The 27,369-nt window shown below is 45.5% G+C and overlaps 1 protein-coding gene across 1 annotated transcript in view; it reads left to right on the top strand.

The window, feature by feature from the left end:
• Nucleotides 1-27,369, top strand: part of CHSY1 (chondroitin sulfate synthase 1) — a 74,895-nt gene that overhangs the window by 8,425 nt on the left and 39,101 nt on the right. The window contains exon 2 of the mRNA XM_030955082.1: nt 678-1,173. Coding sequence (XP_030810942.1) covers nt 678-1,173 — 496 coding nt within the window. The remainder of the gene's footprint in view (nt 1-677; nt 1,174-27,369) is intronic.

Below are 27,369 nucleotides of genomic sequence, written 5' to 3'. Positions count from 1 at the left end.
GTAGCACCATGTTACTGTGGGAATTACGAGTTTTACAGGCATCTCCTAGAACTTTGCTGGTATGGACAAAGCCACTTGAGGTTACTTCTGCTCCATGTACTTTGCTTCTCCACGCACCATCTGGAGAAGTTGCTCTTTGGTTTCCCAAGGGATGCCGTTTCCTTGAAAGTTCATGTGAATTTACTCTCTGGAAGTCTGTATTTCTGAGTGCACATTTGAGCTTTTGGGGAGGTTTAGAGGGAATGGGATAGAGGGAAAGTGACTGTGATGCTGAATAACTTGCAGGGAAGCTTTGGAAGCAGTAAATTGAGCTGTATGTGTATTGTTGGCCCCTATTGGATCACCTCTGTATTTTGTGATCAATAGCTCTTAGTGCAAAACTGAGTGTGCTTAAGGAATCCTGCTTCCCACTAGTGAACTGCTGTTATTGAATTATTTTTCTAACACATGGAGGTGCAAAAATGGTACTCAGACTCTTGTCATATCAGAATTTTGTGTATGTTGTACCCATTGCTGTGTGTGCCACGTGAATGTCCTCATTTGTGTGGTAAAAAATAACCTTTCGAGGTGTTCAAAAAAGAAAATTTGTAAAGCAGGTGAGCCACAGTCTGTGGCAGCACTCTCTGCCTGCCTTGGTTTGCATATTTAATTATTCCTTCTTGTCTTTTCCAATCTAGAACGTGGTCCAAAACCATTCCTGGCAAGGTCGAATTCTTCTCCAGCGAGGGTTCGGACACCTCTATCCCCATCCCCATCGTGCCGCTTCCAGGTGTAGACGACTCCTACCCCCCCCAGAAGAAATCCTTCATGATGCTCAAATACATGCATGACCACTACTTGGACAAATACGAATGGTTCATGAGGGCTGACGACGACGTTTACATCAAAGGGGACAAACTGGAGAACTTCCTCAGGAGCCTGAACAGCAGCGAGCCCCTGTTCCTGGGCCAGACCGGCCTCGGCACCACGGAGGAGATGGGGAAGCTGGCGCTGGAGCCGGGGGAGAACTTCTGCATGGGCGGCCCAGGAGTGATCATGAGCAGGGAGGTGCTGCGGAGGATGGTGCCGCACATCGGCGAGTGCCTGCGGGAGATGTACACCACGCACGAGGACGTGGAGGTGGGACGCTGCGTGCGCAGGTTCGCGGGGGTGCAGTGCGTCTGGTCCTACGAGGTAAGGACAGGGCAGTGGGGAGGGGGCTTTTGGGGCAGGTAGAGGGGAGAGGGGCTGTTGTACACAGCAGATCCCTCCAGCCTCAGCTCCCTCTGCAGCGTCACCATCCGACTGTATGGTTTCTGTGCTTTTTGTTTCCTGCGAGTGTCACCCTTGGAAAGACCTACGAAAATTTGGAATTGCAGCAGTAAGGAGGGAAGTGGAGGAACATTCGTTATTCATCACAGATTTTTTTATTTAGATAGAAAGGGAATAAGCTGAAATCAAAATGGCCTCGAGTGCCTGCACTCCTGACTGTCCAAGCCTCTTTTATCTTCTTTAGCCAAGCACATCTTGGTGTCAGCATGGAAAATGGATGATACAATTACCGTGTTTCTTACTGCGGTTGAAATGTGTGAGGCTGACAGATGTTTGCCCTGACAGTGACAGTTTTTCCCCAAACTGGAGATGTCTCATGGTGGCTGGCACTGTAACCTTGCATGCTGAGCTGCCTCCTGGCAGCCCAAATTTGTTGCTGCTCCGGGCACTCGTTGGCAGCCCCATCCTGCAGGCGCCTGCTCAGCAGGTCCTTGACGTCAGCAGAGACAAGCCACCACTCTTACCGAAACTCGTGGTCTGCCCACACTGATGTGCCTGCAAATTTGGCATTTTGGGGGATAAAAAATTAGAGAGCCTGCTTGTGGCAGTTTCCTGCTGCTGTTTGTTGGGAGCTGGCAGCTCCTCCCTGGGGGTGACAGGGGCTTCTCCTGCCTGGGTGTGCTGGGCTCCTTGAAGTGAGTCTTGGGTGTTTACAGACTGCCTGGTTGAAAGCAGCTGCTGGGCTTGAGCTGCACTTTCACCAGGGTGAATGCTGGTGGGTCTGCCTTAGAAATATGGGAGAAGTTGAAAGCAGAAGAGAGGCTGAACAGTTTGTCTCTGTGCACAAACATTTACGACCTGACGCAACTACGGCTTTGTCCTTTTATGAGATGTGGTGAAGGGGGGCTCTTCTGCCTCTGTGGCAGGAACTGTGGTCACAGTAACAGTGAGGTCACAGACAGTGACAGATACTGCTGCTGAGCCACTCTTTCACTGGCAAAGACTTGGGTTTAACTTTTGACACTGAGTTTCTGCCCCCAAAAGCTGTTGCTTTGTTTCAGTTCACAGTTCAGCGACGGGGAAGCCTCCCAGGAAGGGGAAGGAGGTTTCCAGCTGCAGTTATTAATTAATATCTTTTGTGCCTGGAGACTTTCTGGACTAACAGTGTCTCTCCACATTCCCTGCTTTCAGACCTGGAACTAGTTTATGTTTTGCCAGCATTGTGGTTTAGCCATTCGTAAAGAGTCAGTAACTTTTTCCACAGTTCTTAGCAGCATAAATTTTTTACTATAGACATTCAGAGTTGAAATAACTTCTGCTGTGAATGCCTGTACCATCTGGCATTTGATAAGTTACTGAAGATCAGCATTGTGGTCCTGGTGAAACAGTCAAAGAGCTCCTAAATTCAATATAACCAAATATTGGATTGAAATAACCAGTGATAGCCCACAACTGCACTGGGAATGCTGTCTGACAGAAATAGATGGGGCTTTCTCATAATCAGTTCTGTTTGATGAGCTTCTGTTATTAGCCTTAATGCTGGATTCTCCTAAGTGCCATTAATTGCTTAAAATGGGTTTGTGTGAAGTGTATAAACTGTTGGGTGTTCAGAAGTAACCCATGAGTGTGGGATGTTAAGGCTCAGCTGTTGGGGAGAGTGGGAAACATTTCAATGACAAAAGCACACAGCTTCTGCAAGAAGTAGGTCCACTCTCATTTAGCTGTGGCTTTTCAATTTAAATACCTGTCATCTTTTTTTATCTGGTCCTCTTGTTGCCCAGATGAAATGTGCCTGGTACTTTATTTCAGATAAAGCAATAGCTGTGTGAAAAAACACAGCTGTTGCAACAGCTGTGTTAGAAATGCTTGGTGTAAAAGTGACATTTTCCATGTCTTGTATGTTCATGAACATCAAGTAACAGGCCACTATGAGTGAATTGCAAAACGTTGTGTTTCACTGAGCTTCTGATGGAGCAAAAAGTTTATCTGTGCCTGCTCTGCTGGGGCACAGCCACCACATCCTTCACAATCCCCGTTGGCAGAAAAGCTGTGACAGCACAAGGCTCAGCAGACAGAGCTGTGTTGGCCTTAGAAATCCCAAACCTCAGACTTCTCCTTTGCAGCCTGCACTTCCTATTCTGAAGAGGCTCGAGTGGCAGCACAAGTGAGGAGTTCAGGTCTCTGCAGTGACCCCCCAGCTCGCTGGGTTTCGTTCTCAGCATCTCAGGCGTGGAGTGCCCTGCTGGTGCTCACCACGGGTGGCTTTTCCCTGCACTGTTCTCGTGGTGGGCTCCCTGCCCAGAATCGTTTTACTCATCTCCGTGACTGTCACTGCCCTCTTTCTCTGATTTTGGGATCCCACAATGTCTTTACTGTGCTGCTCATCTTCCCTGGCCCTGGCCCTGGTGGTGTGCCCGAATGCATCACCAGGCCCAGCTCTGTGTGGCGTTTCTGCTCCCAGCAGTTTGTCTCAAAGCCCCTTTCTTCCCCCCTTCCTGTGTTTCTGTCACTCCTCTGCTCTCTGCAGTGCCTCTCAGACCACTTCATTAGAGTGGCATCGGTTATTGCCCGTTTCAAGACTTGGGAGGATTTGTTCACACTCTTCCTGCCGTCAGGAGCTTTTCAGCAGGCACAGCAGAGGAATTGACGCCACCATTCTTTGGACTTCCTGTGTCATCTCAGCCCAGAAAAGCAGCAGCAGCAGCGTGTGCAAGGTTGAGGACAACTGCAGCTCTCTGGGCTCTGGGCAGCTCTGACCCACCTGGCTGCTTCTTTGGGAGCACTTTGCAGCCCACAAGGGATTTTAAGCTCCTGTGACCAGGCTCTGAGCTGTTATTTGACACAGCCTTGTTTGACACAGGTCGAGTGAGTCACAGATGAGACATGGCTGTTAAATGCAAGTTCTTTAGGGCAAGGATTATCATCATTGTAAAAACAAAACCCAGACTGTCGCTGCTGTTTGACAAATAGCTGTAAAACTCAGCTCTCTATAGGGTGGAGCAGCCAAAGCCAGAGAGTTTATGCAGCAAATTAGAAAACCGTCATGAAAAGAATGGAGCTATGAAGTCTCTGAAGCTTCCAGAAGGGAGCTTCAGAGTTCATGAAGAAATATAGAGCGTGGTCCTTTTTCTTGAAGAGAACTAAAGGCTTGGAGTGAACTTCCTCAGAAATGATTCTGCATTTCTAGTGAATACTGGTACTTTAGACTTCTGGCACATTGCTGGGTGTCATCCTCAGGAAAATATGGCCTAGTTAAGTCTCCTTTCTTCTCCCCTTTCCTCCCACCAGTAGTTCTTCCAGTCCATCTCATGTGGATCACAGGGACATGGAAGTTTTGTTTTCTCCTACATTGCCATGTGGTGCTGTGCAGGGTCCTGGATTTCAGCCTGAGAACATGTTCTGGTTTTGATGACAAGCTCTTTCATTTGTGATTTAAACCATCCCAAAAGTATTGTTGATCTCAGTTTTGTGTCTAATATTTCTTTTAAATGCACCTGAATTACAAAGTCACTGCTGTGTAGCTTGGTGTTGTTTCAGCCTTGTTTTGCAGCTGTTGCTGAGTATTGTTCTAATTTGTGGTTAACAGCTTCACAATTTTATTACAGGCTCTTTGTAGCTGCTAGAAGTCGAGGTAGTGCTGATATATCTCATTAATGTCTTTTGTATTTAAACCCTTCTGACATATGCTGCTTTCAGGTGATCCCAGTTCCTTCCTCTGTGTCCTACAGTGCAATAGTGGATCCTACAGTGGATCCAGGGGAGCATCTTTTCCTACCTCTGGCAGGTATAAATAACCAGCTTTGTCTGTTTTATCTCCTGTTCTGATTGAGGTTGTGGGAGAAATCAGGTGAGATGCAGCAAGTGTATCTGTGTGGAGAAAGCAGTGCTTTCCTCCAAACTGCAACAAGTACTCTAAAATGTCCTGAAAGGAGACAGGATGTTTTACAGTATACATGGAAAGGAAGGTATGACAAGGGCAGTGATCACACCAGGAAACATAAGCAGCAAGGAAGAACAGGTGCAACCTTTTGTGTGTTGGTGAGAGGAAAAAGTAGGACATTGGTGACCAGGGATAGCAGGGGGCTTTGGGAGAAGGGGGGTTTGAATTTTGTGTGGTCTTTCATCTGGAGTAATTGAAGCTAATTGCTACTCTGAAATTCACTGAAGTTAAGAAAGCCTTTAAAGTGCTCATTATGTCTGCCAAGTACACTGGCAGTGCCAGAACATACCATTTCTGGCATGGATGTTCCCAAGGGCAAAACTGAAGTTTATGCTTTTCTGTAAGACAGCTGGAAGTAAAAAAAAAAATAAAATCAATTATAGTCCTGTAGTGACTGATCAGATCTGAAAGACTGGAAAGAGGTGCTGCTGTTAATGGCTGACCTCCAGTTCCTTTGCTTTACCCTTCTCTCATTAACACAAAGGAGATTGATCCTGTTGTGGCTGGGTGGCGAGTGACACCCAGCACAGAGTGAGCTCTCAGAGCAGGGCAGTGGGGTCTGTGAGGGGGCTCTGCAGCACCTCTGGTCTCTGCAGACACTGGGGGCAGTGGGGATGGACTGTGGTGTTTGGTTGCTCTTGCTCCATGAACCTCTCCTTGGACTGCCAGCCAGCAAATGAAAGATTTGACTTGTCTTTGTGGCAGGAGCTTCCAGCAGCACTCCTGAAATAAGACATTATTGTATGGGTGTATTGTCCTGGCTTCAAAGCTTGGACATTTTCTGAAGTCAGAGCATGGAAACTTGACAAACCCTGACAGCATAGACACCTTATCTCGCTGTGTGTGCAGCCCACTGCATCTCTTAATTTCAAGAAACCTGTGATGTGTATTGTGTGTGTGAGAGAGGGAGGATACAAGCATGCCCAGAGTTTTAGAGTGGATGTTTTAAGCCATCTTTCCTCCAGCACTAAATTTTATCTTTGGAACGCCTCAGAGATGTCTTTTTGGCTTCAGATTAAGATGTAAGTGGGTGGCCATGCATTCTGGGGATGGATGGATGGAGACTGAGCTCCCTGAAGGTAATGAGGAATGGCACTTTGTCAAAGGACAGCCAGGTAAGACTGGAGAAGAGCATTATCTGGGCAGGGGAGGTGATGCATGGGGCTCAGGGTGAGACTGAAATACATGACTGATGTGACAGGGAGCCCATGACAGCAGTGGGGGAGGCACTGTGGTGTGGCCACTGTGGTCTAATTTTAGTGTTTGCTGGGGAGGAGGGCAGAGAGGTCACAGGAGAGAGTAAAGGCTGCAGACTGGGTCTGTGGAACCAAGGTGTGGGTTGGGAGGATTTGGAAGGTTTGGAATGGGAGACAGGTCTCAGGTCTGCAACCAGGTCCTGACCTGGCTCTTTCACTGCAGAAAATAACTGGGCTTGAGAACCAGATATTCCAAAGAGGGAGAACTTGACATTACTGACTGGTTTCTTACTGACTTCTGAATGCAGGTTGGTCAAGGTTCATTCTGTGCTGTAGAAATGAAGGACAAATGTAACAAAACGTGGGTCTGGGTCCCACTCACTTCCTGCAGAACAGGCTCTTCAGAGGGGAGGGCTGGGGGATTCTTGCTGACACAGAGAGGCCTTTCCAGGCTGCAGAGCCTGTTTGGGACTGACCTAGTTTTTGTGAGCACATGGTTAATCTGTCCTTAGTTAGCTGGATGACTTGACCTAATGCCTAAGCTGAGGGTTGCTGAAATGAGGACTTTGGTGGTGTCGTGCAGACTCTTAGGAAGCTTCAGCCATGAATCCAGCAAACAGAAATATTGCTTTGTCCCCATTACCGTTGTCTTGGAGTGCAGTGGTTTTGTTATAAATGAGAGTCTGTGCAGCCTGTTGAGTTGAGGGAGACATCAGGATTAGTTGTTATCTTGAGGACAAGTCAGGAAAGGCTAATCCTTCATAGCATGACAGGACAAAGAACTCCAAGAAAATAGCTCATCATGCCAGTTTCTTAATTAAGGCACTCAGAAGAGAGTTGAGGATTTGAGTTTGTTCTGTTGAACAGCAGTGGGGATAGGCAGAAGAAGGTGAGTCTAAGACTGGAAGCTTTCTATTGTGTATTTTTCTTTTGAACTGATGGGTAAGCCAACCTGCTTTTTGCAGGGTAAAATCTTACTTTACAGCTTGCTGGAGCTCTGAGACTCTGGTACTTGTGCTGTGATCAGAGCTGCCCTGCCTCTTGTAGGGGAATCCCACCTGACTGGGGACCTTGGAAGGACACTTAAATTCCAAATCTAATCAATGTCAAACCCTTTGTAGTCAGTTCTCTCCTATGGGTCAATGATATCTGACCAAACATTGAGCTGGCAAGTTTCCTTTTCCATTTTCTTTAGTGCTTATTTCTGTGTATAAAAGATGAAGGTAGGGGGAATAAACCATTTCATGGATATGTCTGTATAAAACCAGGATCTCTGTAAGTGTCCTGTGTGACTAGACAGTGATAAAAATAGATATAAAAATTGTCTTTCTTGACTGAAGGGGACATAAAATGTCAACTGGGGAAGATTTTAGCTGATCTCTATGTAGAGGGTAATTGTGGGAGGAGGGGAGGTTAATTGTGTTAATTTGGAGAGAATATTTGCATTTCTCCCCTCAATCTATTAAAGCCAAGTTCTGTGAGCAGCTTAAAGCACCAGCAACAAGGAGGTGTCAGAGCCTGTGGGCATGGGAGAGAAAAGCCAGACTTGTTTGGTGCTGGGAAATAAAAATGAAGTACTGATGCTGGGAAGGGGCTTAATATAAACTTAGCTGAGGTCTCCTACAGGAGGGTAGGAACACACAGCTGAAATGCTTTCAGTGCTACCTGCTACTTGGAGTATGGTGTTTTAAGAAATACTTGATTTCTTTCAATAAGGACAATCGAATTATCATGGAGAAGAAACAAAACTTGAGTTTTTTAAATGGATGGATACAATGGGTCTCAGTATAATACCTATTTGTTACTTTAAAAAAACCCCAACAACCAAATTCAGCATAGTAAGACCATTTTCTTTTGAACTTCCAATGAATGAGCACGGACAATTACCCAGAGTTGTTCTAGACAGTGGTGGTGCCACAGTGGTGTGTAGCACTAACCTGCTAGGAAGAGTTTTCTTAATGCTTTGGGACGGAACATTTCCTAGCAGGCTGTGTGTGCTGAGACACTTGCCTTGCTCCCTGGGCTGACAGTGTACCAGGGCAGTGTCTGAGGATGCATTTATCATCTGTACAGTCACATTTTCCCCACTTCACCCTGTTTGCAGTCACTGGTCTGCTGCCTGTGCTGGGAGCGATCCCAAACACCAGCTGACTCCTCACCCTGGCCAGAAACTCCCAGTTCATCTTTTGCTTCTCTGAAATTCAGTGTCCTTGATGAACTTTATGGTCTCCCAGTGCTGACAAGGCAGAAAATGGCATTTGGGGCTGCTTTCTTCATAGTTTGCATCTGGAGTTAAAACTGAGAACTGTCTTTAGTCTCTCTGTGTGTTGTCCCTGAGTGTACCTCACATGTCAGGGAAGGGATTGGCTTTTTAGGCTGTGGGGGAGAGCCACTGGCCCCTGGATGGGCAGGGGAGATGCAGGATGACAACCTGCAGCAGTTTAACCCGGCTCTGGCTGTGCCTGGTGCCCTGGGGATGGGGGAGTCTGTAATCTGACTGCACAGAGGATTAATTGCCGTGCATTTGTCTAACCTCATTTCCTGTAGACACCTCCCAGCTCCAGAGCTGCTGTTTTGTATTCCAAACCCATCTGATTTGAAGCAGAGAACTCAATTCTATGTTGCTGGACTCTTACACCATCTTAATTGATCTTGAAAATGCTTAAAACAATTTCGCACTAATTTCCTGTGTTAAAAGCTTATCTGGACTCCTGGTGGTGTGAACTTTTCATGGTTATCAGCTGGAGACCTCTTAAAATCTTGCCAGAAATCCCAGTTGCCTGAAGGGTGGGGATTATATTCCTGCATGCCTAGGCCAAAATGACCTTTATGTGTCACAATGAGGTTGGGAACTTAATTGGAAAAGTTTGGGGGACTAACTGGCTTTGTTTTCTTAAATTTTAAAGTTTCAGCTAAAAGTGTATTTGGGAGCCCTTGCAAAACTGAAAGTTGAGTTCTGGTTATTTCTGGTTAAGTTTTTTTACATGAAAATAAACTTCTGGTCCTCAGTGAGAGCAAGTTAGTGGTTTGTTTCAGTTGTGTCTTGAGCAAGTTAAAAGTGGTGCTACAATAATGAAACAAAAGTAAAAGTTGGGACAGATATTTATGGGGGGACTCTTGAGAACCCACTGAACTTCATGGCAGTTACTTGCAGCTTGTGTGGTAATGGTGACTTCAGGAAAAGAATCGATGCCTGCATGTAATTTATGTTGCTATTAGGGACCCAAGCTAAGAGGGACCATTCTTTTAAAGGCTCTTTGAATAGGAAATGTCTGCTATTTATCACTTGTCCGTGTTTTAGTGTTGTGCCCTGATGTGAAGTGTTGGTGGTAAGAGGAGAGCCACTACAGTGAGCTCCCTTTTCCAGGTGAGCATGGAAGCAGTTTTTCCTTTTCACAGAGAACTCTGCAGCCTGTGTGATGCCATTTTTACCTGAGCTGCTGGCAGGCACTCGCTCCCAGGGCTGCAGTGCAGGTGCAGCTTCAGTGGTCAGCATCTGTGCTTGGTGATCTGATGTCCTGGGAGCATTGCCACAAACAGCTTCATTTGGGTCTGTGCTCGTTTATACTGAGAGCACATGGATGTGAGCCCTGTATGTTTGTGCAGAGCAGTGAGATGAGGCTCCTGGAGCCAGTGCTTTGGAGTCATTAGCTTAGAAAGAGCTTTAGGAAAAGGCAAAGGCACGACATGCTCTTGTGTAATGGAGAGAGCACAGGTAGGGTCATGCCCACTGGATCTAAGTTCCGTCCAAGTCTCTGGGTTTAATCCTTCCTACTGAATGGCTTTAGGGAACTCCAGCTGAGTGCTGTATTTTTGTTCTTGGAAGCAATCTTCAGAAGCATCCGGTACTCTTTGTGGATTAAGCACAGGTTCTTACACAGAGGCTAGGATTAGTGATGAAATAAATGGGAACCCATGGCTTGGACTCGGCCAGCAGTTCATTAGAAAGCAGAAAAGGGTAGTAGAAAACTGCTTGCAGTTCCTCAAGTGCCACTGTCACCTTCTTTCAGCTGCAAAGAAAAGCGTGTTATCAGAAAAATAAAGGAGGACATAACCAGAAAGCTCCTCTACCTCGGGGCTGCCCCAGCCCTTCTGAGGAGGCAGCCAGCCCTTGGATGCTGTGTCCTTGCCTCTGTCCTCGTGGCTGTGCTCAGCCATGTGTCAGTGTCTCCTGAAAGGCAGGCACAAGTCTGCTCATGAAAACTTGTTGCCTGCTCTTGTCCATGGTTGCCACTTCAGATTGGTGCAGTTGGTTGGAAAAGCGCTGCGAGAACGGCAGCGGGGTATTAATGAAGGTTCCTCTGCTCATGGGCCTTCAATGGGTGTAATTACTTGGCAGTAACTTCTTTAAACCTTATTTGAATTAAAGCTACATGTTTTGGCTGGTTATGTCACCACTGTATTAGGGAGGAATGCAGGAGAGAGTGCTAGTTTGCATTAACTGAGCTGCCTTAATCCTTTGTAACCATACTTTTAATTGTGTGTTACTGTTTGCAGAGAGAGAAAATGCTTGTCCAAGGGACAGCAGAATTTGCTCCTTAGCATCTCTGCATAAGGGCAATGTTCTTTGTCCTCAGAAGGACAAAGTTCTTGGTGGATGGGTTGTTGGTAATTCTGCATAGATATTCAGCAAGGAACTGTCTGTATCTAAGGTCTGAATTTTTTATAAAGCTTTTTTCCTACAGTCCCCCTCAATATAAAGGTGCAGAGTGGGTTAAATGCATGACCTAATTTTTTTAGTGGTTTCGTACAGTCTTCAGACCATATGCTTGAAAAAAAGTCTTGTCCAACATGAGTGACTCAGAACATACACCTCTCACATTCATTGTCCATGTCAGCGAAAATATTGTGCCCTAGCATGTGTATCTTTCCTGTCCTGACAAAAGAGAAATTTGCTTAACCTTATCACAGATGATTTGTCAAGAAACCTTACCCTCACCTTACCTTACCTTGTTTGTTTAACCTTATCACTGATTTATTAACTGGCATACTTGTTTTTATATCTTTTTCTTATTGAAGATACTTCCTAACATCTTTGGCCAAGGGGAACTTTATTTTAAAAAAAAGCAAGCAGCCAACAACTGTGAGACAATAGCAGATTTAATCTTCATAAAGCAGCAGGGCTTTTGCTTCCCTGGGAATGTTTGCTAACTGTGGCTTTTCCAGGTTTTGGACAGAGCAATTTTTCTTTGACTTTTTAAAATATTCTCTTTTTTTCCCCCTCTCTCTCTCTGCTTCCCTGGAGTTGAAACATGCACTGCAGTCACTGCGAGAGCCTTTTGCAGTTGTACTTTTTCTTGCTGTGTTTTACTGGGCCCAACTGGAAGCCACTTCTGATCCTGTGGAATAATGTGTTTGGCTGAATCCTGAAGTTTGCTGCTGCTGCTGTGTGTGCCTGTACTGAGGGAAAACCATCCACACGGTTTCTTATCTTCCCTAGGCCAAAAATAACAGCGCGGCTCCTGCGGCCTTGAAGAATTAGCCTAATTTCAGAACTGGAAACTAGGGCGAAGACGAAAAGTGTGTTTCAAAGTATATATAAAATAGCAGCTGGGTGCTTAAGCACGAGGATGAAAAGCCTTTGTGTGGCGGATCACAGGTATTTGTGGTGATCTTTTGCACGGACTGTCCTGCAGGGACAGGCCTCTGCTCAATGGCGGGTTGGCTCCGCTTTAAACCAGGCACTTCTGACATGGGACCTGCAAGCGAGGGGGATGGAAGCTGAGGGCAAAGCCATCTTCCTTGTGGCTGCAGAGTGGCTCCTGCAGATCCCTGATGTGGTCATTCCTGCAGGCTGCCTTGTGCCATCTGCCCCGGTGCCGGGGAGGTGTGAAATGTGTAACCCCGTTTATGGTGCTCGGGCCCGGTCCCGTACAGAAAATGCCTTGTTTCTGTTCAGGCAGCACAAAGGCTCCTTTATGGCTGCTTGGCCATACATCTGTCGAGGTGCCTCAGACTGTTAGCACTGCTTACTGTTTGAGGTATGCAGCTCCCAGGCTGTGATGTACAGTGATATGTTGTTTATATGTTGCCTCCCTTGCCTTTTGAGGATAGGGAGCTGTGCTGTGTCCTGCCCTGAGCAAAGCTGGTGTTAGTTATGGGATGGAGCAGTAGCCTGGAGATTTTTCTCTCTAAAAGCAGACTGGAATCCTTCTGGTTCGCACTTTGAATTAAACATCTGAATTTGGCAGTGACTGCAGGACAATAGAACTTTCTCTGGGGAAAAGTGTGTTGAATTTCAGCTCCAGAGACAGACCTGACTTGAAGGACATTGTGTGCACCATAACAGAGGCACCCCAGTCCTTCACCAGGCACTTAAATGGAAAAAAACCCTGACTTCTTAAGATTTTTGAACTTTATTGCAGCCTTTGGATTAATTTCCCCATTTTTCCCCGCCTCCACTGTTACTTTTTTCCTCCTGCATGTGTCCTCATGCTTGTTCCACAGACACTTGGCTGAAACCAGTCCTGCCCAGAAATGCACACTCATCGACTGAAATGTAGGGGAGAGAGTGAGAGGAGGCTCTGTAAACTGACAAAGTCTTGGTGATTTGGGAATCTCTTGAGTTTGTCTCCTGTGGTCTTCAGACATCTTGAGGTTTGCCATCTCCTGTCTCCTGTGTTTGGCTTTCTAAGTTGGTTTTTTTAACCCCACAAAGCTATCTGACAGCTTTTCAGTTCCATTCCCCAATAGCTTTCTGATGCTGTCACTGCTGGCTTCTTGACTCAAAGTAGAGCTTGGGTGGAAAAACAGCTTTCCATCAAATTACCATGAGATAGGTCTCGTGGGATGGAGGAAGAGCACGAGAGGGATGTGCTGTTTCATGTTAAGCTCTTTTGGTTTGACGTTGCTCTTCCCTTCTGCTCCATTAGTGTGGATAAATCGTGAGATTTGGTAGCTGAATGTGGCAAAAGGTGACTTGGGGTGGGTCCATGGCACTTTACACCATGTCCCTGTCCCTTGAGAGCAGCAGCTCTGCCCTGCCCAGCCTCGGTGTCGACACCCAGCTCTGCCTTGGAACGTGTGCACTGCTTGCTCCCCTCTCCAGGGAGCATTTCTTGCTGAAGATCTGTTTTGGCTTTGAAGATGCATTGAGGCTTTTTTGTGGCCTGTTTCACAAGAGGGTGAGAAGTTACTTTTCAGCTTAATTTTAGACAGGCTGTCATTCTCGGGCAAACTTGAAGTGCGGTTTTGACCTTGCTCACAGGCAAACTTGGAGGAACCTGATTCCCCAGTACATGGAGGGAGCTGTTACCCCGGGTCTAGACTTTTGTGCTTTACCATCAAAGGGCTTTGCAAACCTTTCCCATGCTCCTTCCATGCTGAGGAACAGCAGCTCTCCCTGCATGGCACGGGGTTATCCCCAGGGCACCGGAGGAGGTACCGTCAGGGCAAGGTGCAGAGTGTAAGAGGTCCTGACTCTGTGTCCTGCAGCCAAACCACACCTTCCCCCCCCTTTCACCAGTTATTGCAATTAAAATTCCACTGTCAGGCTGAAGTGAGGTGAGACAGGATCAGGCTTGTTTTCAGGAGGGAGAGGGAGAACCATGTTTTCTGCTGGAATGGACCTTTTCCTAGAGTGGGATCAGGAAATGTCCCCTCCCCACCTGTTAGGGGCAGAAAAGTCACAGGCAGAAATGTCAAAGATAATCAGCGTGGTGTGCTCTGGTTCCCAGAGGGGATCAGGAGGAATGAATTGAGCTGGGAGCCCTGCAGACAAACCTGCAGTTCTCCATCAGCCTTTCTGAGCCGTGGCCCAAGGCAATCACTGGGGATGATTTCCTAAGCAAACTGAGGGAGCCCAGCTTGCAGGGGTGCAGATGAGACTCTTCACTGGAACCAGGGAGCAAAGTGGAGCAATGAGAAAAACCTCTTGGAGGTGAAGGGTGGCAAAAGCAAGAGACCCAGGGTGAAACCCAGGGGGGGTCTTATTGATGTGCTGGAGCCTAAGTAATTTCAAATATTCTAAACAGAGGTCCCGTGAGTAGAGATACGAGGGAACCAGATTCCTTTGGCATTTGCAATATCAGGCAGGCTAAAGTAAGTGCTCTTGTGCAATGCTGAGTGCTTACAGAGCAGATGTTGCTCCTTCTGTAGCTGCTGCTCCAAGTGAAGCAGTTTCTTGTCTGGTAAATCAGGGAGCTGTTTACAGGTGCTCACCTTTGCAGAGGACCAACAGAGGGGCAAAATTTGAGGTGGGAGGTGCTGAGGAGGAGGAAAAGCAGACACAGACACTTGCAGATGTTGAAGGAACTACTTCTTTATGATGATATGAAACTTAAATGTGCTTAACCTTAATTGCGGTTTCTCTGAGAGTAGGGAGAGCTGGGTGTGTGGTGGGAGTGGGCAGAGAAGGACTGAGATAGGCCTTCAGAAAGGAAGTTAGTCTGAAATAAATGCAGGTAAACAATAAAATGTTACAAGGTGCAAGCTGAGGAGCAACCTGCTGTTTTCCCTGGCTCTGGCTGGGACACAGCTCTAATCCCTAAAGCCGGAAATCATATCTGATGGGCTACAATGATCTTATTTTTCCTAGACGTAGAACTCCCCTATGCCTGTCTCCCCTAGGCAAGGTGGAATACCTGCCAAGAAAGCAACATACTGTGAGCCTCAGCTGCTTCCACATGCCAGCAAAACCATCCTGCATGGAAGTGACAAGTGTGTTGCTGATGGGATGTGTTCTGGCGTGGCATCCGACTTAAATCCAAGTGGGAGCACTCATGCACCTGACTGATGGCCAACATAGGAAAAACACTGAATTGTAGCTGCTGTAATTTAATGCCGAGTTACCATGCAAAACAGTCAACTCTTTACAGGTCTGAAAGTGACTTCTTAGAGTATGTTTTCTTCCTGTCCAAGCAGAGAGCGTGCAGTGAAGAACAGTGGCTTGGATTTTGTTTTCTTTGGTAGCCAATATAACGTCACTGGTTGTCTTTGTGTCTGCCTCTCTTTGTGTGGTGGGACAAAAAAGCCGTGTCCAGTTTGGGAATGCTGCCAGTTTTATCAATATGATGATTATATTCAGAAGAAAGGAGCTGCAGTGGTTCTTGTGGTGCCTTGATGGTAAATAATAGTAAAATATGGCTGTCGCTTAATATTCTGGTTAGACTCCCCCGGTTGCCACACACTGGAAAGCACCCCTTTTCATGTAGCTCTGTGCTCATGCACTCTGTGGTCAGCTAAAGTAAATATGTGTGCTGGAATGTAGCAGAATCACTGTAAAATATTCCAGACCCTGTTCCTGAGCATTGTCACTTGGATGATGTTGTTGCAGAGCTGGGGTTTTTAAAATTTATTTTTAAATCTTCAAGTGTTTGATGGAGTTGCTGCAGTCCTTTCTAGAGGCTTTGGGGATAAAACCATAGCTATAACTTTGCAGCTTGGAAATATCTGCACAGACTCAGTCCTGCACCTCACACCAGACAATAATGAGCACTGAAAGCTAAGCTGAGCCCATTGATATGGTGATGATCAGTACTTTTTTCTTTCTGATTAATATTCAACCTGTGTCTTCTATAACGTTTCAAACAGACCATGGGATTGTCCATTCTCCTCAGATCCAGTTGCCCCGTGGATTTGAGCGTGTCCTGCCAGGGAAGCTGTTGGCACTGTGTCCTGTCAGGGCAGTATCCCCGCTGGCCTGTGGTGCTGTGGTTATGTGGATGATCCAATTTGGGTTGTTTTTCATTCCCTCAGAGTGGGCCTGGGCTGAAGGTGCCGGGCTGCAGCCTGGAGGGGCTCCTGCCATGTTTGTTCTGCTGCAGCGTGGAGTCTGTAATCCCCCAGGGCTGCTGTGTCCCAGCTGGGAGTCTGGGAGCTGTGCAGGGAGGGCGCAGACTGTGTGCTCCAGCCCTGGCCTTGGAACGCTCACGTGCCAGGAGATCTGAGGGAGGAGCAGTGAGTGGCAGGACACCACGCAGTGCCATGGCCAGCACTGAGTGAGCAAGAGCAGAACCACGTCTTTGGAATGATGTTTTAACTTGAAGCAAATTCAATTTACACAAACAGCTTGGGAAAGAGGATTTGTCTGTGCTTTAGGAGAGCTCCCTGGCTGCTCTGCCTGCTCTCATCTGCCCTGTTTTCCTTGTCCCCTCCCATGTGGAGTGGCCACATTGGTTCTCTCATGGGATCAAGAGCTCACTGGCCACCAAAGGAGCAGGCCAAGAGGCCAGCAGGCTCTCACAGGCTGGAGATGAGCTGTCCTGTGGCTCTTGGACATCAGAGGGTGTTTGAACAAGGCAATGTAGCATTGGGAAGGCAGCACCCTGCATTTCATGCTGGCTTTTGGCAGGTGTCCTTTGGATGTTGAGACTGGGGACTTGGATGTACAGGTTAACCAGGCTGGGATGGAAAATCTCCAGGTGTGACTGTGGCAAATGTAGTTCCAACCTCCCAAAAGGACAAGAGGAAGGGTCCATGTCAGGTGGCCAAACACACCTTCCCTCTGCCCCCAGCACTTTGGCTGAAGGTCAAGGCTGAGAGCTCTGCTTTCCATGCAGGGGAAACTCAGAGCCATGTAATGTCAGTGGAAGTAGGAAATTCCTAGGACCTGAAGGGGAATTAAACTACAAGGGCATTCAGAGGGTGCTGAGGTACACTCATCTGTGGATTGTGCGCTTCAAACCAGAGCTGCTGCTGGGTAAATCCCTGCTTGCCCACACCACAGCAAATTTAACAGGGTAATAGTTTGGAGAGATGATAGATCACTCTGTTGATTTCTCCGTCTTCTGTTTGTAGGGAAATGCTGGAAGAAATGGGGATTTGCACATGTAAATATCTCTAAATAGATCTGTATATGTGCAGCCCTGCTCCCAGTCAGGGATGGGGAGATGCTCTCCCAGCAGTTCCACATCTTCTCCCCATGAGCTTTCAGGAACTGGAGCTGTTGGAAGGAGCAGGGAAATGAGGAGGGAGAGGAGAGAAATACCATGTGAGGCTCATGCAGCCTTTATTTCTCACTCTGCAATAAAGATGACCTTGGTGGCTTGATTGCTTTAGGTTTGCTGCAAATCTCATCCACTCAGCAAAGTGCTGGAGGGAGCTGCTGGCAATGTCTCCAGGTAACAGTAATAAACCCCCAAGTGATTATAATATAATTTCATTTGTAACTGAATGAAATGCATCAGGGATCTGCAACAGAGCAGTTATTTGACAGGGCATGCAGGCAGCTCTGCCTTGTGGGGAGAGGGGAGGGCTGGGGGTGGCTCAGCCTTCCCACCATCCTCCATAGGCACAGCTCAGGATGTGAGCTTTTTTCTTCCAGAAAAAAGATTTCTAGGAAATGCAAGATGAAGTGGTCTTTGTTTGGACTGGCCACACAATCCCCTCACGAGCAAACCCTTGATCATGCCAGTTAGGCTGTGATGAGTGATGTATTACAGTAGCAGGCTTGTTGCTCAGGGTAGCTGCTGCTGCCTTTATGGCCAGAGAAAACCAGGCAGAGAGCTTGCTTGAAGCAGCTCAGTGCTAAAATTGCTGTTACAGCCCTTTCAAGGGAAATCCTTGTGGCAGAAGGCTTTCAGATTTATTAATTAGTCTCATTTCTCTACCTTGGGAAAGACAATTCCAAAATTTAAGAATCAAGTCCAGGTAAATTTTTATTTAATGAGGTAACGTTATAATGAAAGAGAACCTCGTAGTTCTACAGAAATGTCTTAGAAGTGCCTTTTGTAGTTGTAAAATGCAGTGAGGATATTTTTTTTCTTGCATTTCCCTCCTCTCCAGCAAAACCTCAGTGAGCACGTCTGGACAATGAATGTTCTTTTGTAGGGATGAACACACAATCTCAGAGGTTAAATTTGCCCTGTAAGATGTTTGCACTCACATAAAGCTCTTTTATGTGTGACATTTCCTGCATTAGAGCAACCAGCTTCAAAAAATGGGTGTTTAAACAAAGACTTAACTTCACATAAGCAAGGCTTGAGTTACCTTTTAAAAATGTCAGTGTCACTCAAAGCCCTTAGCACTGTCCTCAGATTGCCCCCAGTCGCCTCCCTGACCTAGTGCTGGGGTGTCCAGGACTTTCGTGGGTGCAGCTGGGCAGTTCTTGCTGTTGTGAGTCTGGGAATTGCCCAGAATTGCCAGCCTGTGATGAAGGTGCATCCCAGACCTTGCGTACCGCAGAGACCTCTGGTTTGTAAATCATTGCAGAAGTCTCTCTGTTGGGCAGAATTTCACCTGGGCAGAAACTCAGCCCAAGGCTCTTCTCAGCACATCCCTCCTGGGAGAGGGGCATTTTGTATTTTTTTTTAATCCTTTTATCCTTTCAAGACTATCACCCTTAGGACTTTACAGTGCATGGAGCAGACTTTTTATTTCACATGGGCAGCTGTGTGTCCACTCGCTGGCCCAAGTCACTCCTCTCCATGCATTTAGTGCCTTTTTTCTCCTTTTTCACACTTTTTCTTTCACAGATAGCCTTTGGACACTGCGTTTAAAATGATGCAAATTTCCATCTTGACTAGAAGAGGCTGACCACTGAAGCTGCCTTGCTTTTAATGCTATTCAGGATGTGCCTTTTTTATCTCTTCTTTTTTTTTTCTTTCCTTCTTCAGTCGAGTCTACAAAGAATACTCTGTTTTATATGCTTTATATGTATGATTTCTTCTTAAAGGACAACTCATTTCCTCTACTTTAGAGGTATTTTCTTAAATCTGTCACTTCCTGTCTCTTTCTTTGCTGTCTGATTTGCCAGTTTTTACATTTTTTCGTAACTGTTCCGCTCATTAAATGCTCAAATCCTTCGGGAATTGCGTTTTGCCCAGGCGAGTGAAACTTCTTTTTTATTCTCTGGCAAGAAATATTTGACGATTAATTTAATTGCTAAATTGGCTTCTAAGCAGAAGCAGGCTTGGGAAACTGAAGGGGAATTAATCACGCCTGGTTAACAGAAGGGACTTGAAAACGTGAAGGCTGCACCAAAGACGTCACTGAAAGCTGAGGTGCACTGTAGCTAGCAAGCTCTTAGTATTTTATCATATTTTTTTTTTATTTCTTGCTGGCTTTTGCTGCTTTTTGCCTGCTTGAAGAACAGGCTGTTCCCTCCTAGGGATAGAGGAAAAGCTCAGATCCATGTGCTCTTGGGATGTACCTTCATCCTTCGCCTGTCCTGCAGCAAAAGGAGCCTCCCCAAGAAGCCTCATCCTGACAAATGTTTCTCTTGATCTTTCTGCAGACTCCCAATCAATTTGGGTTGAACTGTCTTTAATGTACAAACAATTAGAAGTTAATTCTACTGTGGTAAAATGCTCAGTTCCAAACAGCAAGTGCTGTGTCAGATGACATTTGAGATTATTTTGTAAAAAATATATTAATACTGAAAGTGAAATACAGATAAGGTGCAAGAGGTACTGCTAAATAAGGCCTGGCATAAGGTTGAATTTTCCTCTGATGTAAATAAGTGTAACTTGATCAGGTAACCAAGGTTATGCTGATGTACATCAGCTAAAGATTAGAAATCTTGTAGATAATTACAAGTACTACTATAAACTACTGACATCTAAAGGCTAGGGTTCTCAGGATTTTATTAAAACAAATTGAATCTCTGTTGAAAATGTTTCTTCCTGCAAGACTGCATGTCTTGAGTGAGCTCAGCTTCATGGGACTCCAAAGGCATTATTACAACTTCTGTAATTACCCAAAATAGCTGTTCTGTGCATAAGATTGGCATGACATTAAAGCTCAGTGTCTTGGACTTCTGCAGGACTCGGCTCCAGTAATGGCTCTTCCATTATCGAGCTGGGAATCTCCCTTTGAAATGCATCAAATCCTTTATAAATACTGGGGGTGGGGTGTCAAGCTGTAAAATGTCTGATTTTTATTAACCATGTGAGATCTCCTGTTGGTGGGAAATACCAACAGGGCCTTGCACTTGGGGGAAAAATGGGAATTTAGGAAGAAAATTTGTGTTTGGGCAGGTAGAAGAAGCAATTTCCTTAAGGGTTATCAAAAATTATCAATTTTACCTGCTGTCTCCATTGACAGAGGGGGGGATTAGCACTCTTGTGGCAATACTAGGTTTGATGGTTGGTAGTTAAATAAAGTGGAGCAAAGAAATGAGGAATTACAGATGTGAAAAATGCTCCTGCATAGGTAAAACCACAGAAGTTATTCCACACATTAATAAGTGACATGTGTTGTAAAATGCACATACAATACTGACTTCTGCAAGATGCCTGTAACTTGAATAAACACTTCCCTGCAGCACTGAGATAAAGACATTGAGGTTTTCTGCATTGTTTGCCATGCGTTAATTTAGACATGCAAATGATGACTGAAGAATTTGATTTCCATAGTACAGGAAGTATTTTCTGAAAAACAAGCGACCCCAAATGGTATCAATGTTGTACTGAACATGGCCCTGTGCTTCGAAAAATCACTTTTTCTCTGGTTAAACTGGCTCCAGTCAAAAATCTTCTACTGGATGTTAATTATTTTTGCATTTGTTTTTCAGTAAACATTCACAGTCTGAGAACTGCAGTCTATTGATCATTTTCCCATGATTTATGTAGTAGTTGAGCAGAGCAAATATAAATCTGATTAGTTTTGAGCATTTTTGTTTGGTTAGGTTTATCAGAGGTTGTAAGGTAAATGAAAACACAGCTGTGGTTCAGGCAGTCCTGCCCAGCTGAATGCTTTGGTACTTACACAGGTGATTAAATTAACAGTATCTCGTGCACACTGGCACATTAATTGAGATCTAAAATGCCAGAGTTATATAATAATCAGCACATTATTGATGCACAAGGTTCTGATGTACCCTTATGCTGAAGGGCTGGTAAAGTGTTGAGCAGCTGGTAAAGGCTTCAGCTGGGAAAAGTAACACAAAAATATGCTGTAAACCTGAAATTTCCTAAATGGAAAGGGGCAGGGTGTTCTTATAATAGAAAAGAGTAATTGGACTTGAGATGACATCTGTAAACTTCACTTTTCCCCTCCCTTGAAATCCTAAGGGAGACCTTACAACTTCCTTCTTGCTCATCCTGTAGTTGTGTTCTAGACATTTCTCAACCACTTTTAAGTGACTTTTTCATTAGTCCCTTGGGAGTTCTGGTTTTTTCCCTTCAAGTTGTAGCCAAGTAGTGTCTTGCCCGAGGGTCAGAGAAGAATACCTGAGTTACACTGTTAACTGGTTCCTTCACAGTTAGGTTATTGTTTTACACAGCTTTGTCATCTTTTCCTGGGTCATACCATGGCTCCTTTCAAACCGGTGGCATTACTCCTTCCTGTGAACAGTCTGACTTGTATTTAGGTAGTTTGTTTGGGTCATCTCCTCCACAGGCTTTAATTTCTGGTGCTTTTCAGTCTTGTCCTGCAACCAGATGACTTGTGGACCATTTTCTTTTTTGCTGTGGTGGATTTCCACTGCTTCACTGCTGTGCCTTGCACTGAGAAGCAGCCTTTAGTTCGCCTCAATCTGTTTTCCTCCTCTTACTGCCATCCAGAGGATCTTGTGAGCTCATTTAACAGCCTTCAACCTCTACTCTCTACCTGCTAGTATTTTTCTTTGGATTCCTACCATCCTCTGGAGCATTGCCTCTTACTAATTGAGAGCTAATGCTAAGTAGGGCAAACATTGTAAAGAGCAGCTTTTCCATGAAGAGCCTCTTTAATTGCTGGCAGGAGAGGGTAATATCTGCAGTGTTTCCTTTCCCTTTGCTAATGCAGGTTCACGTATTGCCCTTCCTGCTGTATGTGAAAGCACTTCAATAAAGGTTGGTGCTTCGTACTTGATGGTAGTGATTAATGAAGCTTCGTGGCATTCAGGATTATTTTTGGTATCAGGTAAAGAAATGGGCATCTGACTCTGTGTAATTCAGTAATATCAGCCTAAAGCTAATGCAACAGCTTTGAGATGCTGGTGATTTTCTGTTTGGTTTGGGAGAAAACATTGCTTGGACACAACAGACTAAAGGGACCCTCCTGTGTTAGGAAATCCTCAGGAATGCCAGCTCAGTGGCTTCAGTTCTTACCTGGCCACTGGACTTGGGCAGATTTCTCAAGCAGTTGCTCAAACCTGGTACCCAGTTGTATGAGCAGGTGCTGTCTCTTGGTTTTCACCAACAGATCTTGTGCTTTCCTCCTCCACATCCTGGAAATACAAACTGTTCAGTGGAAAACTTCCCTGACCAGACTGAGATGTTAAATGCTTTTGTCAGCTGAACTTTGAATTCATACATGGGGCTGGGTTGCTTTTAATGAGAATGCCTTATCTTGTTTCTCTCCTCTTCCATCTCTTTAATTCTTTGTCCTTTACAGCACTCCAAAGGGCACTGCAGCAGAAAGGGAACACCTGAACAATGCAACATGAAGCCAAGAGCTTTTTATATTTAAAATACTTTCTTAAAAAGATTTTGCCTGGGGCTAGGCGTGTGCAGGTGGGAAAGGTGGAAAGACACATCTGCTTTTTCTACTGATGTCTAAAGGTTTGAGGGCAGTTGTGGGGCTGTTTGTTCTTCTGCTGATCAATAATAGTGATGGATTGGGGTTTCTGGCTCTCCGAGTTTTTGTTAGAATTGTGTTTCTCCTCCCTCCTGAGGGAAAACTTTCCATGCTTTGAATAGAGTCACCCAGCTGGTTAATCTGTGCCTCACTACAGTGCTGGGTTTTTGGGCTGGAAAACCTGTGCCTAACTGCATTGATGGGTTTGGCTGGTTAATCTGTGCCTAACTGCACTGGTGGGTTTTGGATTGGTTAATCTGTGCCTAACTGCATTGATGGGTTTGAGTGGTTAATCTGTGCCTAACTGCAGCCCGCTGGGTTTTGCTGGTTAATCTGTGCCTCACTACAATGCTGGGGTTTTGGGTTGGAAAATCTGGGCCTAACTGCATTGATGGGTTTTGGGCTGGTTAATCTGTGCCTAACTACAGTGCTGGGTTTGGGCTGGTTAATCTGTGCCTAACTGCAATGCTGGGGTTTTGGGCTGGTTAATCTGTGCCTAACTACAATGCTGGGGTTTTGGGCTGGTTAATCTGTGCCTAACTGCAGTGCTGAGTTTTGAGCTGTGTGTTTGGTTGGAAAGCCCCAGCTGGGCTCAGCACTGAGGCTTGGTCTGCTCCTGAACCTGAGAGGCCTTTCCACTTACCCCAGAGTGGTGATGGGCCTGACCTGCTGAACCAATCTAAGCTGAAATGAAGGCTCATTAACATCTGGACACTTGTTAAGCACTGCCATGGCCAGGGGAGTAGAGCACTTGCAGCTTGGCACTTCCACCCAGGCTCCCTGAACTTTTTCCATTTGTTCAAAATGTGATTTCATGGGTATGTATCAGTATTTAGTTTTAAGCCAGCAGCTTTAATTAGACTTTTGGCAGAGACAAAGGCACTCCTGTAGTAGTTTATTAACTTTCCAAGGGTTTTGTAGACACTTGGATGTCACTTATCTCATTTGTTGAGGAGTGTGTCTTTGTGGAATCCTTTTTACCTCTGATACTCAAATCATCTTATCTTGCCCTTGAAGCTGTAGGTGGAAGTTAGGCTGGGGTTCATTCCAGCCCTGCACTGCTCATTCTATTTGTGTTGGTTTTTCTTCTGTATAAAAAGGGGAGGATTTGGTAGTTCATCATAGCTGTTAAACTGGGGTTGTGGAAGTAAATATTAAAGGACTTTTTAGATGAGAAACAGTTTTGAAAAGTGAACAGTTTAGGAGTTGTTTCCTAAAAACTTGTTGTTAATAATGATTTTTGTAGTTGGAACATGGCATTTTTATAGTATTACCTTGATGATGTTCTCCTTTTTCCTTTGCCCACAGCCTTTAAAATAAATAGTATTACATTACTATGGAAACTTAAATAGCAAAAAACTCACCTAAATTTTACTAATATTTGCAATTCCATACACTTTTCAAAATGCTGGAGTTTTAAGGACAGAACGAAGTTACTCTGTGTCCTTAATCCTTTTTTCTACTGACAATTATGGCTCCCACAACGGAATCAGACATGAAAAAGGGATTTTTGCAGCAGGGCTTTGCCTTTGCTGTATGTTAAGCACAAAGATAAGCATGTTTATGCTTGAACATGACGACACTATGGAAAATAATTGTTGATCTGATTAACTCCATTGAGAGGGAGTTTGCCTTCCTGTGCTTGCTGGGTGTTCATCTGCCCGGGGCGCTGAGGCTGGGCCACAAGAGCTGCTGCTTCCTTTCCACTCTGCAGCCACTCAGAGCATCCAACAAGTTTGGACAGCAGACAGAAGACAGGCCTGCAAGAGTCCCTTCTGCATGTCAGACTTTGACAAGTTTGTGTGTTAAAAGAAGCTGGAAGTAATAAAGGCTGAGCAGAAGAGGCTTCTCAATACCTTTAGGAAGAACCATGTGTGGTTTTTTTTTAATGCTGCTAGATGGTTTTGTTGTTGTTGTTGTCTGTCTTGGCTGAATTTTTTTTTTCCCTGCGAAAAAATGGATTTTTATTTTCACCTCTTTTTCTTTCAATCCAGGCATTCAGGAAACCTGAAATTGAAATTGGCTTGTATTGATGGCTAGATAGAGCTGAGAAGCAGACAACTGGAATTTCTCTCTCAGAAAGCAAGTATTCAGTTAAATAAGTAAATCCCCCTATGACAGTTTAATCCTAAACTGAGCACAGAGTCTCATGCAATGAAACAAATGTCCACAATATTAGGGAGGACTCTCAGAAGCCTCGTTTAACTGCTGGAAATAAAGACATGTTAACAAGCTGCTCATTCCATAAATATTTCCCAGTTGTAAGCCATAATGGGCAAGCACATTACCTTTCACCGCAGTGGTGATTAAGAATGGCAGGATTGCTAAAGCATCAGCATACAAAACCCTCCCAGAATGTGCACCCACGTGAGGTGGTGTCTTTCCTCTGTCCTTAACTTTTGCCACAGCTGGGATGCAAAGCCTGGGGCAGCAAAGCCTGGGGCAGCAAAGCCTGGGGCAGCAAAGCCTGATGCTGAGTCTCTGTAGGGTCAAGCTTAGGGGAATCACTTATTCCCTACCTGGACTCCATATTCTGGAAGGGCCTGTGCTGTACAGATTCAGTCTGCAAGCCCACCACATTAAAGGTGTGATGGAAGGATCTGTATTTCCCTGGGTTGATTTCATCTGGTTTTTGTCAGTCTGTAGTTTTCTCTGCGTGTCCCTTCCAGGTGGACGTGTTTGTGCCTCACCTTTTGCCTTGTGCTCTCTCTGCTCTGCCTGGGCTTGCCTGCTGTGTGTCACCTCGCTTTTGGCTTGTTAAGTTTGGAGGTCACAGAGAGGCTGGGTTTTTTGTTGGATTTTGTTGTTGTTGTTTGTGTTTTCTTGGCTGCTTTTTTTCTTTTTGTATTGTTACCAAGCCTCATGGCTTTTCCTCTGGGGTAAGAGAGTGCCTTTGGCCATCCCGAGACTATAAATTATAAACAGAATTGTCTTTAACTTGCAGATTTTGAGCAAATCTTTCTTGGAGTAGCACTGGAGGAGGTGATTAGAGCCGAGGTTGGTTGTCTGTTGAGTGTGAAGTTCTCACAGCTGTCTGGCAGAGCTGTTTGCTTGCTGCAAAGCCTTCTTGTACAGTTGGCTCAGCTTCTATGGTAATAAAGTATCTCTTTTGACAAGTTATTTTTCTTTTTTCCTTTCCTTTCAATTTTTTTTAAATTATTTTTATTTCACCCTTTTCTGAGTCTAGCACGTGGTTTCAGGCCCTGCCTCCATGACAATAAAATAGAGCTTTTCTTTTTGGCAATGGCATTTCTGACTTTTCCCCAGATCTCCTAGGGCAGGGACATCGTGCTTGGTTAGAGACAGCTCTGCCCAGTCTGTAATACCACTTAAACAGGCTGTCATCTGGCTTATTAAATGCATGGGAAAGCAGTTTCTTATACCTGTCCAGTTTCCATTTCCAATTTCCATTCCATGGAATGGACATTTCCCATAAGTCATACAGGAATTTTATGACAAAACCTTACCTAGAGCCTATTTTGGACGATGAATCTTGTCTTTTAGTTTGCCTCTTTGTGAGGGATTGTTCATAAAATGCTGAAGACACTCATTTAAATTCATCCCAGAAGTTTTGCATGCTGAAGAAATTCCAGTTTCTTCCAGACACTTATCAGGAGGAGACTCTGGAAACAGAAATGTGTGTAATTGGATACGTGCACAGAGATCCCTGCAGGGTGTGTGTTTCAAACTCTCTTGTCTCTGCTGTTAATAACAGCCCAAAAGGCCTCAGGCATCTATTTAAGGCTTTTTTTACTAAGGGTTGCAGTGAAAAATATATATAATTTAATACAGTATTAAAATGCAAGTCACATGCAAAACTGACCTTACTTATTAAAGGTACTGTTAGCCTGTAAGTCCTCCTATTTGGTCTTGGTTTTGGCTCATATTTTTTCAGGGAGGGATGGAGGCAGCTGATGTTTAAAATACCTCTTTGATTCATGCCTGCCTTGCAAGCATTTGACAGTGCTGAGTCTGCCTGCAGATTGTCTTCACCTGGCACAGGTTTCAGTGCTGCTGGAAGGGCTCCCCCCAGTGCTGCTCCAGCCCCTCCTGAAGGCTGAGTGCAGGCAGAGGAGCCCCAGAGGTGCTCTCAGAGCTCAGCTTTGCCTTTTGCAGGGCTGGCCTGAGCTCTGTGCTCCAGGCTGGCCTTTGGGCACAGGCTGAGTGCCCAACGCCAGGCAGCCTCTCCAGGTCTGCTTGGAATCACAGCCAGCTGCTTGGCAGGGACATCAAACCCTTCTGAGAACTGCGGAGACGCAGGGATGGGCACAGCTCTGCCTCTCCTTGCCTGCCCCTCGCTGTGGTCTCTGCTCCTTCAGCAAGGAACTCGAGGAGCCAGTTGTCACAGGGCTGATGTTTGCTGGCAGCTCGAGCTGCCCAGCCCTGCCTCACTGTTGGAGAGGATCCCCTGGCAGCAGCAGCATTTGCTTTTTTTGGGTAGGGTGGCCACATTCTGGGAGGAATAGGCCAGCAGGGTGTATCTGTATTCCTGCCCGTCGAGCACGTCTTTGGTGGTGGTGTCTGTAATGTGAAACCGTCCCA

Source organism: Camarhynchus parvulus, chromosome 10, assembly GCF_901933205.1.
Source record: "Camarhynchus parvulus chromosome 10, STF_HiC, whole genome shotgun sequence".
In the NCBI taxonomy this organism is placed as follows: Eukaryota; Metazoa; Chordata; class Aves; order Passeriformes; family Thraupidae; genus Camarhynchus; species Camarhynchus parvulus.
This window is presented reverse-complemented; position numbering and strand designations above follow the sequence as displayed.